The 18472-nt window shown below is 43.2% G+C and overlaps 1 protein-coding gene across 5 annotated transcripts in view; it reads left to right on the forward strand.

The window, feature by feature from the left end:
• The window catches only part of CACNA1D (calcium voltage-gated channel subunit alpha1 D), a 351028-nt gene that overhangs the window by 169266 nt on the left and 163290 nt on the right, over positions 1–18472 (forward strand). For all 5 annotated transcript variants that reach the window (XM_066245993.1, XM_066245988.1, XM_066245989.1 and 2 more), the window contains exon 4: positions 9470–9609. In XM_066245993.1, the coding sequence (XP_066102090.1) occupies positions 9470–9609 (140 nt within the window). The remainder of the gene's footprint in view (positions 1–9469; positions 9610–18472) is intronic.

An 18472-nucleotide genomic window follows, 5' to 3' on the forward strand; every position in this document is an offset into this window, starting at 1 on the left:
TTGCCGAGTGAGGTGGGGCGAAGGCGGGCAGTGCCTCAGCGTTGACGCTGGGGGAGGAAGGGCATGGCTGCAGCCACAGACAGCAGCCACTGCTCGAGGACTCCGAGTGCCTGTCCCCTGCGGGGCGGGATGGGGAGCAGGGCAAGCCGGAGGCATCACGTTTATAGGAGTGTGTAGTGTCCAGGAAACCAGATGGACTTGAAGATGGCAACAGAGAATGGAGGAGATTGAAGGAGGCAGTTTAGAAAGCTGAGTCTAGATGAATTCCTAGAGATAATCACTTGTAGGGCTCATGGCCCTATGCATAGAGAGCCATCTGTAGGCCTGTGGGTCAAAAGGAATCACCAGAGGAGTTGAGTCTCTTGAGAAGTGGGAGCTGCTGAAGATTCTCTTACATGCTTCAGCTTTCAGAGAACCAGAGTGATCATGTAGACCTCGTGTATTATCTAGGACTCTTTTGTTTGTAATTGACCAAACCCCCAAACTGGCTTGATTTATTGGCTTTTGTAACTGAACAGCCCTAAAGGGGAGAATTTTGCTGCAGGTTTAGCTTGATCCAGGTGCTCATACAAAGGCATCAGAGCCAGATGCTAGCCTCTGTCTGGGTTTCTCTTTCTGTTTGACACCCCTTCCCCCTTGGCTCTATCGCAGAGCTAAGTCCAGCTAGTGACAGGACTTCTTGCCTAGTTGCTGAACTGAAAACCTCAGGTTTAGTGCTAATTGGACCTGGTTGGCATGCTCTGGATAACATGCCTATCCCTGACCTAGTTCCTGGGCCACATGCCAGCTCTGTCACCCCCAGGCTGGGCATAGGAGGAAAAGAATAATTTTGGGGGGAAATTCAGACTGCTGTTACCCTGGGAGTTTTGCTGGGGGTGGGGGCAAGAATCATAATTAGCTACCCCACCCCAGCTGCTTGTTTTATTCTCTGCAGCAAAGCAGCAGCTGCCTCTGCTCTGCCGCTTAAGGACGAGGAGCGGCCCGGAGCAGTGGGAGCACGGGGAGCGAGGGCAGGGGGGAAGGTGAATGCTCTGCCGGTGAGCATTAGGCCCCGTGTGGACAGTGTGCCCTTTTGGCCTCCTCTGCCCCACAGACCAGGTATCTCTGAAGCTGGTCTCCACAGAGTGGTCACCGGGTCCCCCTGAAGGCCTCCCTCGTTTGTCACCTCAGTACGTTCTGGACGGCATTGTGGGCAGCAGCCCTTCCCACCTGGGTGGTCATGGGGTCAGTGTATGGCCGTGGAGTTTCAGGAGAAACACCTGGACTTTCCAGATCGTCCTCTCTGGGTACTCTTTCCTAGGCCGGGGAGAGCTGCCTGCCTCAGCCCATTCCAGCGGCTTTGACCAGGGTGAGTGACCAGCAGCACATCTGACCCACGGCAGAGCTCTCTCTCACCTTTCTCTTGGTCTGATTATGCTGTCACCTGGTTGTGGGTGATTATCCTTGTTTTATAGGTGAACACACTGAGGAGCAGATGGGGTAAATGACCAGGGTGACCAAATACCCAAACCCAAACCAGCTTAATTTCTTGGGTTTTGTAACTGAACAGCCCAAGGCAAAGGGGAGAATTTTGGCTTCAGGTTTAGCTTGATCCAGGTGCTCATACAAAGGCATCAGAGCCAGATGCTAGCCTCTGTCTGAGTTTCTCTGTCTTTCTGTTTGACACCCTTTCCCCAGACTACAGACTGAAATTGGATCTAGGACACAAATGTCATCTAAACTTTGTACTTTTATTTATTTTTTTTTTTTTTCATTTTTCTGAAGCTGGAAACAGGGAGAGACAGTCAGACAGACTCCCGCATGCGCCCGACCGGGATCCACCCGGCACGCCCACCAGGGGCGACGCTCTGCCCCACCAGGGGGCGATGCTCTGCCCATCCTGGGCGTCGCCATGTTGCGACCAGAGCCACTCTAGCGCCTGAGGTAGAGGCCACAGAGCCATCCCCAGCGCCCGGGCCATCTCTGCTCCAATGGAGCCTTGGCTGCGGGAGGGGAAGAGAGAGACAGAGAGGAAAGCGTGGCGGAGGGGTGGAGAAGCAAATGGGCGCTTCTCCTGTGTGCCCTGGCCGGGAATCGAACCCGGGTCCTCCGCACGCTAGGCCGACGCTCTACCGCTGAGCCAACCGGCCAGGGCTTAACTTTGTACTTTTAAAGCAAAGGTAATGAAGAACAAAGGCAAACTGACAATTCTAGCCAGTTCTTCATTTAACTATGGTGTTAAACTACCCATTGGAGGCCTGCAGAGGGAAAAATGACCTCTGCTTACATAGTGCTGAGCCAAGACCCACTGGCTGGTCACTCTCCTGGGGTTCACCCACTGGAGTCTCCCTGGAGATTGACTCGCGTATTGAAACCCTGGAATGGTAGCTCCTGGTTCCCCTCGTCACTCCTGTGGGAGGGTCTCTCAGCGAGCCCGGCCTGAATGTGCCGGTGCTTTCAGGTGACCCAGCCACTGACGGAACAGCCACTGCTCTTGCTTGGCTGTCTCCCTGGGGTCTCTGGCCTCACAGAACTCCCTCAGAAACCTGCATCTAGACTTGACTCTTCAGGTCACAGAGGATCATAGTTTTACAGCTGGGAGAGCTCAACTGCTCACGTTACAGACAAGACACGGAGGACACGCCCTGCAGCCTGGTATATGAGGCTCTTCGTGGTCTCCCTCGAGCTGTCCTCCCACCTTCCCACCTGCCCTCACTCCCTGTGCTCCCACTGCTCTGGACCACTCCTCATCCTTAAGCACTTTGCCTTTGTGCATGCTCCTCGCTGGCTGGGTGTGGCTGCCCCAGCTGGGACAGGGAGGCTGCCATTAGGGAGCTGGATGGCCATGCTGAGAGGCTTTTCCCTGACACTTAGTCAGGGACAGTTTTCTGGAACAGGGCAAAGCTAGGGGGCCCTTGTGTTCTTGCTATGGACTCAATGTTTGCTTCTCTCAAACTATATGTTGAAGCCTCACCCTCAACATGATGGCTTTTAGAGTTGGGGCCTTCTTGTTGGGATTAGTGCCCTAATGAGAGAAAGAGCACTCTCTTTGTCTCTCTCTCTATCTCTCTCTCATTCACTCTTTACATGTATATGTACTAGGGAAGGGCCAGATGAGGACCAGGAAGAGCTCCCCCCGCAGACACCTTATCATCCAGCATCTTGATCTTGGATTTCCCATTCTCTGAAACTGTGAGAAATTGTTGTTTAAGCCACCCAGTCTATGGTATTTTACTACAGCAGCCTGAGCAGACTGAAAACAATTATGGGACTTCTTAGCAGGAAGGGACATTGAGTACTGTTTGGTTGAAACCTCTCATTTTGCCCACTTATTTGTTCATTTATTAATATCAAGTTTCTACTTCTATGACAGGCCTTGGGAATATATGATGCGTGAAATAGAAATGGTCACTGATCTTAGAGAAATTATCATTTATTCGGGGAGTCAAGTATTAAAGAGATCTTTAAAGAATTTGAAATTTGCGAATAAAGTTATGAGGAAGTATAATGAGTTTTGGGGTTTTTTTTGGTATTTTTCTGAAGTTGGAAACAGGAGGCAGTCAGACAGACTCCCGCATGTGCCCGACCGGGATCCACCCAGCACGCCCACCAGGGGGCGATGCTCTGCCCATCTGGGGCGTCACTCTGTTGCAACCAGAGCCATTCTAGTGCCTGAGGCAGAGGCCACAGAACCATCCTCAGCGCCCGGGCCAACTTTGCTCCAATGGAGCCTCGGCTGCAGGAGGGGAAGAGAGAGACAAAGAGGAAGGAGAGGGGGAGGGGTGGAGAAGCAGATGGGCACTTCTCCTGTGTGCCCTGGCCGGGAATCGAACCCGGGACTCCTGCACGCCAGGCCATGCTCTACCACTGAGCCAACTGGCCAGGGCTAGTATAATGAGTTTTGAAAGCATCTAACAGCAGGTCCTCATTTCGTCTGGGAGGTCAGCAATGGTTTCGCTGAGAAAGTGTCATTTAAGCTGAGCCTGGAAGGGAAAATAGAACTTAGCCCAATGAAAAAGTAGGATGGGGGAATTCATTCTAGAAAGAGGGGATGGGAAGTAGAACTGAATCAGTGTCCAAGTGGCGGCCAGCAGGAAGCATATTGTGTGTATCCAAGCCTGGCATTCATGCCATTCAACAGGGCTAGGCTTGCTTTAGCCCTGCAGTGGAGTCCGGCCCTCCCTCTGGAGAGGGGTGGTTCCATTCGTGGGGGCAGGCAAGAGCCCGGTGAGGGGGACATCAGCATGTGTGGGAAGGAGCTGGTTGGCCCTTGACTTGGGAAACTAGAGGAGCGTGAGGGCATGAGGACCTTACCCAAGGGCTCGGGTTAGGCTTGAAAGGGAGGGTCAGGTGAGAAGTTGAGATCAGCTCTTGTCTCAGCATTTATTCCAGGCTTGTTCTAGACAGAGTTTATGGTAATTTAGAAAGATACTGACCTAACTTGTTTTGCTTTTTGGTGCATATGCTAAGATCTCAAAACTTCATGTTTTTATAGTCCCCCTCCCCCCTTTTAAGTCTATCTTTGTTGCTTTATTCCTTCACTTTTTCTTTCCTGCTGGCTGTTAGCACCTGTGAGTACTTTATGTATGCCCAGTGTGGTGCTAGGTGCTGGGGTTACAAAGACAGTAAGAGACAAAAAAAAAAAAAAAAAAAAAAAGACAGTAAGAGACGATCCCTGCCCATGGGGAGCCCAGGACTGCAGGTCACAGGAGGGATGTGTGGGTGTTGGAGGGTGGGGGGGAGGGGGCAGCTACCACCGGAGTATAAGCCAGGAGTGCCTTTCCAAAGACTTGGGCTGTGTAGGTGGCTGCAGAGCAAAGAGGTGCCTCTTACCTAGCTCACAAAGCCTTTGTTGAGTGTTGACAGCAGGTTGGGAGCTCTGTGAGGGATCAGGCTGTCTGAGGAGGTGCTCAGGGCTGGCTGGTCGGGTGGTCGCACCACAGCACTAGCAGAAGGATCCCTGAGGGTAGGAGAGCTGACAGCCAAGTACAAGGATCACACAAGTACAAGTACTGCCGAGTTGAGGACTCTGCCCCCCCCCCTTGCAGTTTCTGTTTCTCAGGGTTCTGTGTAGAGTTAATTGGTTCAGAGAACCAGTTGGTTTAGAGCCTCTTCCATTTGGTGAAACTTCAGTGTTGAAAGAAAATCAGGTTTCAGAATTAAATTTGGAGCCTTTATTCCTCTGGTGGCTTGAGGTCTCATGGGGGGACTTTCATTCATGTATAAATAAAGTGACCTCTGATTAAGAGGAAGTGGTGGTTTCTTAAGAGAAACCCTGCCCACCCAGGATCTCCTGTCTGGAGGAGGAGTCCCTGCTGGGGGCTGGTGAGTGCCACTACACGTGAGTCTGCCTGGCCAGTGCAGGGAGCCTGGCCTGCGGGAATTGTCTACTCCTTTTGGTTAGCCTGGGTCAGGGCTTTAGGGGGCAGCCTAACCGGGGGAAACCTCATTTCATGTTCGAGTCAGGGGATTCTTGCCTACCTCTTTTCAGCCCCATCCCTTCATGCTTGCTGCTGTTTCTTCCATCCTGGCCACATCCTCCGCTGTATTCTCCAAACAGCTTGGAGCCCCTTCCCACCTCGCCCAGTTAGAAACCACTCTTTCTTGATGGCTTCCTTTTCAAATTACTAACTCAACATGCTTTTCTCAAATGAGCTACTTTTTTTTGAGAAGTAAATAATTACCTCCCCTTCCCATAATTACTGTTTTGCAAGACTTTCCCCCTTTACATTTGTTTAATGTAGAAGTACCATTTATTTGTTTTGTAGGAGTCCTTTTTAACAGCAGGATTGGGAGCCATGATGACACTGGCTTCTAGGCAGACAAGTGTGTCATGCTCTCCAGGCTGTGATTGTTCATTTGGCATTATGGTAGAGCCTCTGTAATAAAGAATCACATTAAAGCAAGGTTGTATTTCTGATAATCAATTCCATCAAGTAATGCACCAAGAATTTTAGAAAGAGAAACCAAATTCTTTAAAAAGGAGAGAGAAGAGGACTAGAGAAGGCGATAAAAGAACCCTAAACAGCTCAGTTGTACTAGATGGTCCTTGTATTATTGTGGGAAAATGACTTATAAATAAAGGCCAAAGAGGAAAAACAAGCTGTGTTTGGTAGGTGTACTCTCTGTTCCTTGTCTTGTTTTTCTGTTCTAAAGTAGAGCGCTGTGTTGACGTAGGGATGTAACTGCTATGAATATTGATGGCAGCAAAAGCCTTTTCCCCCTATCTGGCCTAGTAAATAAAGCAGAGAGGATAAAAAGGGAAGCGGAATTGTGGAATTAGCCTGCTGTCTTCAGCTTATCTTGTTCCCTTAGAACTCGAAGTCTCCAAAACATATTGACAATCTCCACTTAGTAGTCAGGATCTAATTTCAGTACAGTGGATGGGTGTTTTCAGGGGTTTTTGCTTCTGGTTAAAGCAGCAGAACTGCTCTTCCTTTTAGCTCTCAAAGTTAACGTCACCGACTCATTGACGCTTTCCTGGATCTCTTCTCCGTATCTGGTAGCCAAGTGGGCCCCTGTTCCTCAGAATATCCACAGAGGTGTGAATGCACCTCCCATGGCAGCATTTCTCTTGGGGATATGGCAGGGAACAGGAAGAGAAGCCCTTGCTCGTGTGAGGTTAACAGAATATGGAGAATAAACAGAGTCCTTGGAGGTGTGTGTGTGTGGCAGGAAGGGGGCATGCATGCCGCTGCTTTGGGAGCATTTTACAGCCTGCTCACCTTAGCCTGGATTGCTGGGCTGTGTGGGAGGGCATGAGGTCATGGTCAGGAAAGGTCTTCACAGGCTAGCAGAGGGGTTGGGGTGCATGGTTTCAGGCAGCACCAGGACAGGACCTATTTGTGGGGGAGTCTGGAGGAAGTGTGGGTTTGGAGATTATGGAGGAGCTAGACTTAAAACAATTTTTTATTAAAGCATCATTGTCATATAATGTTATGTTAGTTTCAGATGTGCAACATAGTGATTTGACATTTACGTACCTTACAATGTGATCACCAGTGTAAGTCTAGTAACAATCTGTCATCATGCAAAGTTATGATATAATTGACTATATTCCCAGTGCTATAGAGCAGTGGTCCCCAATCCCCGGGCCGCAGACTGGTACCGGGCCGTGGGCCATTTGGTACCAGTCCACAGAGAAAGAATAAATAACTTACATTATTTCCGTTTTATTTATATTTAAGTCTGAACGATGTTTTATTTTTTAAAAATGACCAGATTCCCTCTGTTACATCTGTCTAAGACTCACTCTTGACGCTTGTCTTGTAAGTTCGACAATTATATTTAAAAATACCACAGTTTTTACGCTGGTCATATAATTTTATTTTGTGCATTTATCTGTCCCACCCTAAAGGCTGGTCTGTGAAAATATTTTCTGACATTAAACCGGTCTGTGGCCCCAAAAAGGTTGGGGACCACTGCTCTATAGTACATCCCTGTGTCTTATTTCTGTTATAACTGAAAGTTTATAGCTCTTCCTCCCTTCACCTTTCTCACCCATCTCCCTCTCTTCCTCCCTCCTCTCTGGCAACGATCAGTTTGCTCTCTGTTTCTATGAGTCTGTTTTTGTTTGTTTTAGTTTTAGGTTTTTTTTTTATTCTGCATGTAAGTGAAATAATATGGCTTTTGTCTTTGTCTGATTTATTTCACTTAGTATAACACCCTCTAGGTCCATCCAGGTTGTTGCAAATGGAAAAATTGCATTCTGGTTTTATTGCTGAGTAATATTCCACTGTATGTATGTATACCACATCTTCTCTTCTTTCCTTTCTCATCTATTGATGGACACCTAGGTTGCTTAACTAATGTGTAATGAACTTAGAGGTGCATACTGAGCTTTTAAAATGGAAAACACACTGACTCTGGCTAACTCACAGCACAAAAGAACTTACTAGACTGCTGTGACAGTGTGCTGAGAATCAAAAGGCACTCTGGAGGGCAGGTTAGGAATGACAGGGACCCAGGAAGGAAGAACTATGAACTGGCTTCCTGGCATGATCAGTGAGGACTCGAGAATGGGGTGAAGGCTGGGGTACTGTAGTGGGTGCATGGTTCCTCTGGTGGTAAAGAGGAAGGATGCAATGACAAGGTGCGCGGAGCCAGCCAGCAACAGAGGGGTAGCACTGTGGTGGCAGATGGCTCGAGCCCAGGGTGGCATAGGCAAATAGCCGTCACATATAACAAAGCAAAGTCTTTGCAGGGGAGAAGAGGATCAACCCTTTGGCCTTACCAGAGGGCTAAAGATGCAGACTTGCTCTTTGTCACTTACCTCTCTTAGGACTTTGTGTGCATGTTGAAACCTGCAGCCTCTCCCACCAGACGAAACCTTTGGGGACAGTGACCACAGCAGAGACAGTTTTCTCATTCTGGCTCCTGGTGTGGGGCCCGTCATGCAGAAGGAGGTGCTCACTGTTTCCTGGGCCAGATTTACTTGATCTCTTTTACTAGGCATCTTAATAGGTGAATTCCATGACCTCCATTTTCCTCACATTGGTAACTTCCCTCGGGTCCCGTGGAGGAGAATTAAGACCAGTAGGACTTTAAGGCCCGTATGGAAAAGTTTCATTACTTATGATTTTTTTATGTAGTTATTATTAAGTAGCGTATTGCCAGGAAATGCCTCTAAAATTAATCATACACATCCATATTTCTATTAAAACTGAAGCTGGATAAAGAAAACCTTTATAAGAAGAAAGAGCCAGTGTTTAGACTGATGGGTATGTTTTCTATTCTCATGGAGTTGCAGGCGTTGGAACTAAAAAAGTTCTAAGAGTCATGTAGCCCAAGGGCAGCATCTTAGAGGTCCGTCACAATCCTGTGGGAATGACTGCGGGGCTGTTAGAAGAGAAGATTGAACATGCATGGTGACACTCAGTAGTGGCATTCAAGAAAGGTGGCATGCCAATAAAGAGGCAATGGGCTTTCTGTCCTGAATTCACCACCCCTTACTGTGCAGATGAGGAAACTTAGGTCTAGAGACATTGCCAAGGTCACCTTGCTGCTCAGAGATAAAGTTGACCCTGACTTAGAAGTCAGACGTAAACCCAAGAGCAAAAGAAGGTCAAAGCAGACACATCTCTTTTTCGGAGGACATTCTGTTCCAGACTGCACCCTGTGCTTTTCTGAGCCCAATTTGGCCCAGAAACCTCAGGAGGAAAATATGCTGCAGTTTGCAAATGTGTGCAAATAACCACCATGCCCCTTATGTCCTAGGCAGGCTCATAGCACATGCATCAGGCAGGTGGCAAAGTACAGTCGTGCAGCCCCAAATGAAAAGCATTTTACACTTAGCTGCTTATGAGAAATTCAGTGTTAGAATTAAAATGCCTCTCTGGCCCAGGTGCAGTGTTAATTGTTCCATTTCTCATAATAAAATGTTGCTGGGAGAAAAATGCTTGGATATGAGATATTGATTCTAATAACTACTTTTTAAAAAATCTTTTCTCCTCCTTCTCCTTCCCTCCCTTTTCTTTATTTCTCTTCACAGGAAAAAGTAGAATATGCCTTCCTGATTATTTTTACAGTCGAGACATTTTTGAAGATTATTGCGTATGGATTATTGCTACATCCTAATGCTTATGTTAGGAATGGATGGAATTTACTGGATTTTGTTATAGTAATAGTAGGGTAAGTCCCTTTAATTTTGGGGAAATATTTGTTTGGAAAGTGGGAGGTGGGAAGTAACAGAAACTGTCTCTTGAGGAAATCCGGCCACTCCTCTATGCCAGTGATTGCAGCCAGAGCCTGCCGGTTCTCTGAAGGATGATAGTGTTGCTGTCAGTCTCTGGGCAGAACTGATCTGAAATTCTCTCACGGTTTTTACTCCCACTGTTAGTAATGATTGTGGAAGGAAGTCTAAGTTCCTAATATTAGACAGTTCATCTTACAAGGCCTCTGGTTTCCACAAATAGGCCAACCCTGCTTTTTATTTGAGTCCAACGTGTAGAGCTTTTATATTTAGCACCCCGTTAAGTTAAAAAAAAAAGTAAAGAAGTAATAAATTCTTATAGCAGTGAGGTACTCTGCTATTTAACATCCCTTGAGCGAAGCTATTAATTCTTCTGCCTTATGGGAAAAAATGTTGGCATGCTACTATCCCATTTTAAATAACAAAACAAGTGTCTGAATAATATCAGCTATCTGGCATGGAATGAAATAAGCCAGAAAATGCAGAGAAGCAGGTATTACCCTGAATTCCTGACACAGGAAGAAGACAACAGCAGTTTTAGTTCAGGAGAATGTTAAAATGGAAAACAGTGGCCTATTACTCTGGACCTTCTGCACCTGGAAGTGTCACCAGGAAGAGAAAGATGAATCCGTGTTAGAGGAATGCTGTGCTTTTGGACCAAATACCCACATAGGAAAATAAAATGTATTCCATTGCTGAGTCTCAGTTACCTAGCTATAAAATGGGTTGCTCCTAAAATGACATTTGGTCCTATTGTAAAAGGTTGTTAAATGGGCTGCTTTCACCTCTGTGACTTGTTCTACCACCTTTTATAGTTGAGCAAGGTCATTTTTCTTTTGGATTATTCTCTTATCATAAATCCTTTGGCTCTTTATGGGAGACTAATCTAGCTGGATATTGAGAGAGTGGGATAAATTTTGAGCCTATAATTTCAAACCTAGGAAGTTAAAATGGGACCCAAAATGGTGGCCCAATTGGATAATTAGACTTTTGTGGGAAAAGGTTAGCTTTCACAAAAGTCACCATAGTACATTGGCATGTAAGGTATCACAGCAAAGATAGTGCAGCCAAACAAACAGGTATGTGCTATCCCTTCCTGTATTTGGTGAACTCTAACAGGAGTGGCTAGCAGGAAACTTGCAGCTCTCCTAATTCTGGAATAATCTTTCTGTGCCTCTCCTGACCTTGAACTTTCTGGTCAGCTAGAGGATGGAGATGCTTAAGCTCCATTTCTTTTGTCCCTGCCCTTCAGTCATCTTGGATTTTTGCCTGGAGACATTTTTCAAGCTGTAGTAAAGCACAGAGAGGGATCCAAGCACAGTATAGTGGCCTCATTAAGCTGAGATAGAAACAAGAGTCCAGGGAGGCTGAAGTGGTTGAAACTTGAGAGGCACAGTGTGGAAGGGGAGGAAGCTATTCAGAGAAAGAGCTCTATAAATATGCCTTGGGGTCCTCTTGAGTTTTGGCTGAAGACTAAGCTACAATTACAAAGAACACTATTAGGGAACACCACACTGAGTAGAAAGATGTCACTGAACACTCTGGAATGTCAGTAGAGACTCCAGAGGGTCTTTAGTATTGGGGATAAACTAGCTCTGGGGCAGGGACTGGAAAACTATGGCCAATAGGCCAAATCCAGTCTGTCACCAATTTTTGAAAATAAAGCTTTATTGTAATACGGTCATAAACTTGTTTACAGAGTGAGTAGTTTAAACCTGAAATAAAGGGTGGGGTCAAAATAGGTTTATAGTTCTGAGTGTGTGAAACACAGTTTATTCTTGTATTATTATTTATTAATTATTGTATTATTTTCTAACCAACTGAGCTATCCAGCCAGGGAAATTATTGTATTATTTTCTATACAAACAACTGTAAACTGACTTTTGCCCCACCCTATATTTGCTATCTGACTCTTTAAAAAATAAAATTGCCAACCTCTGCACTAGGGTAAGGACTACCAGAAACCCTTGCTAATAATGTTTGGAAAGAAGCTTGAAAAGGAGAACTGATATGCAAGTAACTTAACTGCCTAACAGAGCAAAACTCCACACTCTTTAAAGGAAGACAACAAAATCCAGACACTTAACAATGTTCCAGCATCCAGTCAGCTATCATTAGATAAATGAAGAAATTTGATCCATAACCAGGAGGAAATTCCATCAATAGAAGCAGACCTAGAAATGACAGAAATGATGAAATTAGTAGAGAATTATTTTATAAAACTTTAAAAAGCTATTATAAATATGTTTATGAATTTAAAAGAATGCATGAAAATGATGCAAGATGAAACAGTATAAAAAAACAACAACAAATGGGACTTCAAGAGCCGACAAATAATTGCAATGAAAATCCTCTGGATTGGCTTAACAGTAAGTGAGACACAATAAAAGAAAAGAATCAAGGAACTTGAAGACATTGCAATAACACGAAGAGCAACTGATGGATAAAACAATGACCACCACCTTGGTTCCCAGTGAGGCAATGTAAAGTGCTCTAGCATACATATATTTGGGATCTCAGAAGAAAGGAGATAGAGAGAAGGCAGCAAAAATATTTGAAGAAATGACTCCAAATTTTCTAAATATGATAAAAAATACTAACTCAAATAGTATTCAAGAAGCTCAACAAAGCCCAAGCAAAATAAGCATAAAGAAAGCTACATCGAGGCAAATTGTAATTATAATTGAATTGCTAACAACTAAAGATAAAAATCTTAAAAGCAGTCAGAGGAAAAAAGATTACAGATTTTTTGTCATCAACTGTGCAAGCCAGAAGACACTAAAGAAACATCATTAAAGTGCTAGAGAACTTACACTTCTTATTCTGTCAAGATATCTTTCAAAATTCAAGTAAAAACAACAACTTTTTTAGACAAACCAAAGCTAAGAATTCATCACCAGTAGACCTGCATCTTAGTAAATGTTAAAGGGACTTTTTCACATTGAAGGAAAACGACACCAGATAGAAATATGGATCTACACAAAAGGAATGAAGATTGCCAGGAAGGGCAATCTTGAAAATGAAAACATTGTTTTCATTTAAAATCTTTTTTTAAATTAATTGATCATTTAAAGGAAAAATAGTAACAATGTATTGTGGGGTTCATACCTTCTATAAAAGTAAAATACATGAGAACAATAATACAAAGGACAAGAACAAGGAAAAAGAGCCAAACATGATTGCAAAGTGCTTGTGTGGTAGGTGGAGTGACAAAATATTACTTGAAGGTAGATTGTGATAAATTGAATATGTATATTGTAAACCCTGGAGCATGGGCCACCCAACTTCAGCCCATAGACCAAATCTGGTTTACTGCCTTTTTTTTTTCACATCGACAAGGTATTTTGCTGTTTGCTTTAGTAGATAAAATTTTATTGGAAGACGGTCACACTCACTCATGTCTATTGCTATTTGGTGTTAGGATGGCAAAGCTGAGTAGTTGTGACAGAGACTGTGTGGCCTGCAAATCCTACAGTGGTTACTCCCTGGCACTTTAGAGAGGTTTTTTGCTGACATTTGCTTTAGAGGAGCCACTGGAAAAATAAAGACATATAGCTAACAGGCCTATATTGGAGGAAATTAAATGGATTAAAAAAAATAGCTCTATCCAAAAAAGGCAGAAAAAAAAAGGAAAAAGGAACAATAGAGCAATAGAAAAGAAACAGCAAGATGATAGATTTAACCCAGCTTTATAAACCCTTGTTAGAATCCAGAGTTTATCAGGTTTTAAATGTAAAAGAACCTGTACTCTGCCGTGTCTATAAAACTACTTTAAATATAAAGAAACAAACAATTTGAAAGTAAAAGGACAGAAGAAGACATAGTATGCAAAAACTAATAAAAAAAGTTTGAGTGGCTATATAAATATCTAAGTAGTCTTCAGAATAATGAATATTATCAAGGATGCAGAGAGACATTTCATAATGATAAAAGTCATTTCATAAAGATGTAATAATCTAATATAAAACAACAGAGCTTCAAAATACACAAAGCCAAAAATAATGGAGGGAAGAAGAGACAAATCACAATAGTAGTTGTAGATTTTAATACTCTAGAGGAGCGTTAATAGAACATGTAGACAGGAGATCACTAAGGAAGAAAGATTTGGATTGTACCATTAGCCAGCTTGACTTAATTGACATTTTAGAACACTCCACCAACAAGAGCAGAATATACATTCTTTTCACATGCACATGGACTATCAACCAAGAGAGACATATTCAGGGACTTAGATCTTGGTGAATTTAAAAAGACGAAAATCAAAGTTATGTTTTCTAAATAAATTTAGCAATATTTCTGGGTAAAAGGCCAGTATGAAAAAGCCTTGGCCCTGGCCAGTTGGCTCAGCAGTAGAGCATTGGCCTGGCATGTGGAAGTCCTGGGTTCAATTCTCAGTCAGGGTACATAGGAGAAGCAACTGTCTGCTTCCCTTCCCCTTCTCTCCCTTTTCCCCTCCTATAGCCAGTGGCTCAGTTGGTTCTCTCACCCTCCCCCTTATCTTTCTCCATTCCCCTCTTCTACCCCACCCACCACCCACAGCCATGACTTGAATGGTTTGAGCAAATTGGCCTCAGGTGCTGAGGATGGCTCCATGGCCTTGCCTCAGCTGCTAAAAATACCTTGGTAGTGGAGCAATGGAGCAGTGGCCCCAGATGGGCAAAACATCACCTGGTAAGGGGCTTGCTGGGTGAGTCCTGATCGGGGCGCCTGTGGGAGTCTGTCTCTCTGCCTCCCCACCTCTCACTTAATAAATGAAAAAAAGAAAAAGCCTGAGAACTTCTATGTAATAGTCATGAACAACTGGAAAATGAAAATATAAAGACTATTTACTATAGTATTAAAAACATGAAATATTTAAGGATAGCGCACGGAAAATGACTAAACCCTTCTGAGAAGAAGTAAAGATGGAATGATGTACTGTGTCATGGATTAAAAGACTCAATATTGTTAGGAAATCAGTTCTTCTCAAATTAAGCTGTAGATTTAATCCTAATCTAAATCCTGGAAAGACTGTTGTAGAAATTGACAAACGTATTTGAAATTTTAAGTGGACATTAGAGAGGCTCTAGACTAGCCAAAGACATATTTAAGAACACAGCTAGAACCTGGTTTTAAGGCTTACTATAAAACTACAGAAGTAGTCAAGACAGTATGATACTGGCATAATGAGTAGACATAAAGATCAATGGAACAGGAGTATAGAAATAGACCTATAAAAGTGATTTTAGACAAAGGTTTCTTGATAATTCAGTAGGTTGAGGAAACTTTTCAATAAATGGCGCCAGAATAACTATTTACCCATATTAAAAAAACAAAACTATTTTCACCTCATACTGTATTCAGATACTATGTTAATAGTTCCTAGATCTATATGTGAAAGACAAAACTATAACATTTTTAGGATAAAATCTTTATGACATTGGGGTAGGCAGAGACTGCTAGGACACAAAAAGCACTAGCCATAAAAGAATAATTAAAATTTGGACCTTATCAAAATTTAAAACTTTTCTTCAAAAGACAGTGTTAAAAAAATGAGAAAGGGCCCTGGCTGGTTGGCTCAGCGGTAGAGCGTCAGCCTGGCGTGCAGGAGTCCCAGGTTCGATTCCCCACCAGGGCACACAGGAGAGGCGCCCATCTGCTTCTCCACCCCTCCCCCTCTCCTTCCGCTCTGTCTCTCTCTTCCCCTCTAGCAGCCGAGGCTCCATTGGAGCAAAGATGGCCTGGGCACTGAGGATGGCTCTATGGCTTTGCCTCAGGCGCTAGAATGGCTCTGGATGCGACAGAGCGATGCCCCAGAGGGGCAGAGCATCGCCCCCTGGTGGGCATGCTGGGTGGATCCTGGTCGGGCGTATGCGGGAGTCTGTCTGACTGCCTCCCCGTTTCCAGCTTCAGAAAAATGAAAAAAAAAATGAGAAAGTAATGCACTGATTGGGAAAATAAATCACAGTACATATATATGACTAAGGATTTGTATTTAGACTATATAAAGAACTCTTAACTCAAGAAGACAACCCAGTACATAAGTAGGTAAAAGATTTGAACAGAGCTTTACAAAAGAAGGTATATAAATAGTTACCAAGCATCTGAAAAGATGTTCATTTTTAGTGATTAAAGAAATGCAAATTAAAGCCACAGGGACAGCAGTTACATTGGCATACCATCACTAGTATTACTAAATGTGAGAAGATAGATAATACTTCATGTTAACCAAGTTATGGAGCAACTGGAACTCTCATACACTGCCTGTAGAAATGGAAAATGGTGCAATCATTTTGGAAAAGTTTGCCAGTTTCTTACAATATTAATTATACACTAACCATATGACCATATTGCCAATATTACTACTAGGTAATCATCCAAGATAAGGGAAAACACATGTTCACAAAGAGACTTTATTTTGCGATAGAGAAAAGGTGGAAACAGCCCAAATCTCTTTCAACAAGAGAATGGATAACTCGTTGTGCTATATTCCTACAATGGAATATCACTCAACAATAAAAAGAAATGAACTGCTGATTAATGTAACAACTTGGATGACTCTCAAAAACATGGTGAGCAAAAGAAGATAAACAAAAAGGAGAACAAGCTTTGTGATTTGGTTTATGTAAGATTCAAGAAAAGAGGGAAAAACCCCAAGTGATAATCAGCCAGTGGGTGGCTAGCTAAGGCTGTGTGTGCACGGCGGAGGGAAGCCTACAGCGCGCCGAGAGAGAGAGAGAGAGAGAGAGAGAGAGAGAGAGAGAGAGAGAGAGAACAGTCGCAGACACTGGGTATCTCGATTGTGGTGTTGGTCACTTGGACTTATACTTTTGTCAAAACATGTCATTGTATGCTCTAAATGGATGTGTTTATTATAAATTGGCAGCAATAACATTATTGAAAAAGTAAAAATACTATCAAGGAAACTAAAGTAGAACTAAACTCATTGGTCTTTTTTTTCTCATTAAATATGAAAGACTTTGGAACATCAGATTATTCTTCTAAAAGATGCACTAACTTGTAGTCAGAGAGTGGAAGAAAAGTTAAAAAGAGTGAAAAATTAAATAATGTCTTTATTTGAATCAAATTCCTACTCCCTGAAGTTTCCAGCTGCAGAGTCTGTCTCAATCTAATGGGTTTTCTGTTCCAGGTCAGCCACGACCTGCTTTTGTCAGATTCCTAATAACAGAGACAGTAAGAAAGTAATTGATATGTCTAAAATGTTAACTGTTAATAGTGACCACAGGAGGACTCGATGGGTCTACCAGAGCTGGTATTATTATTCCCCATCTAGGAAAGTTTAATCGGAGCCAACTCTTATCCCTTACCTCTAATTTTTCAATAAATAGATATTTCAAGCAATCAGGTTCTTAAGCTCATTCTGGTGCTTCTGACTTGAGTCAGGTTAGGTAGTTCCTTGCTTATTTTTTTTCTCTTGGGGTAAACTTTTAATAATAGGTTAGGATCAAATACTTTCTCCTCGTGTCCTTATCTCTTTAGGCACATGGTACTTTTATTTTTGGTTGGGGTGGTGGAGTAGAATCACAGAATATTAGGGTGGGGAGAAGGTAGGGCTCTGGATCATTTAATCCAGGCTTTTCATTTCACAGAGGAAACTGAAGCTTGAATGCCCCCTGACTGATAGGAAGGGAAGCCAGCCCTGACCCCTTCCACTCCTAGCTATCTGGAAACAACAGCCAGCTTCCTTCTCTGACTCAGGCTTCTCTGTAATGGGAGAGAGACATTGTTCACCTGTTTTCAAGGACATTGCTGAAGAACAGGGGAGAAAGGACCATAAAGCATACATTGCAAAACACCGGTCCTTGAAAGCAATCCTAAATCACCTGCATAAATTACTTTTCTAACCCTTTGGGATGAACATTCCTATGGCTGCCACATATTAGAAAAGTTGGAGGCTTTCTTTTTTCTCCTTTCTTTGTTTTCCTGAAGCTATGAGCTTATTTTGGAGGGAGACTTTTAACTGTAGCCTTGCTGCAGGGGTTTACAGCGATTAAAAAACTGCTGATGAGAGAAACCTGTCATCTGAAGCTTTGAAAAGGTAGAAACCTGATTTATTTCCTTTCTGCCCACCGTACTGGGTTCATTGCTAATTGCTGTAGTGCTATTAAAACAAATGACTGGTCTATAAATGTCCCAGAATGACATGACTGTGCCTGATCAGGACTGCAAATCAGACCACCCTGTGTTTTATGGACTTAGTGTCTTGGCCATCCAGAGGCATGTGAGTGGGGGCAGAGTTTCTGCTTTGGCTGCTAATTAAACTTTAGAAACCTTTCCTTTGTTGCTGGGCCAATCATTCCCACAATCTGATTGGCCATAGTTGGTTCCATTTGAAATGGACAAATTTATATTTATTCTGAAAAACAAGCCGCAATTCCAAAGAATAAATGTTTATTTGAAAGAGCACAAGTAACTGTCAAATGAGCAGATTGCCTGAAAATAGCTTTATCCGAAAAACCTTCTGAGAGTAGGAAAATATTTGTCGTGGCTGCCAGATACAATGTTATTAACATTTCAAAAGATAAAATGATGGTATTAATACCTTAGGTTACTGCCTTTGGCATTGGCATCTGTGATTTACGTCATTCTGCAGACATCTCTTTGAGGGTGGAGGTGGTATATAACCTATTGATTAAGATTTGGGACTTCAAAGTCAGTATCATGCATTAAATTATTCATCAAATATTTTGAGCACCTCTTTACTTCTATTTTGAATTGAATTTATTGGGGTGACATTGGTTAACATAGTTATACAGGTTTCAGGTGCCCAATTCTGTAACACATCTCTGTCCATTGCATTGT

This window comes from Saccopteryx bilineata, chromosome 10 (genome assembly GCF_036850765.1).
Source record: "Saccopteryx bilineata isolate mSacBil1 chromosome 10, mSacBil1_pri_phased_curated, whole genome shotgun sequence".
Lineage (NCBI taxonomy): Eukaryota > Metazoa > Chordata > Mammalia > Chiroptera > Emballonuridae > Saccopteryx > Saccopteryx bilineata.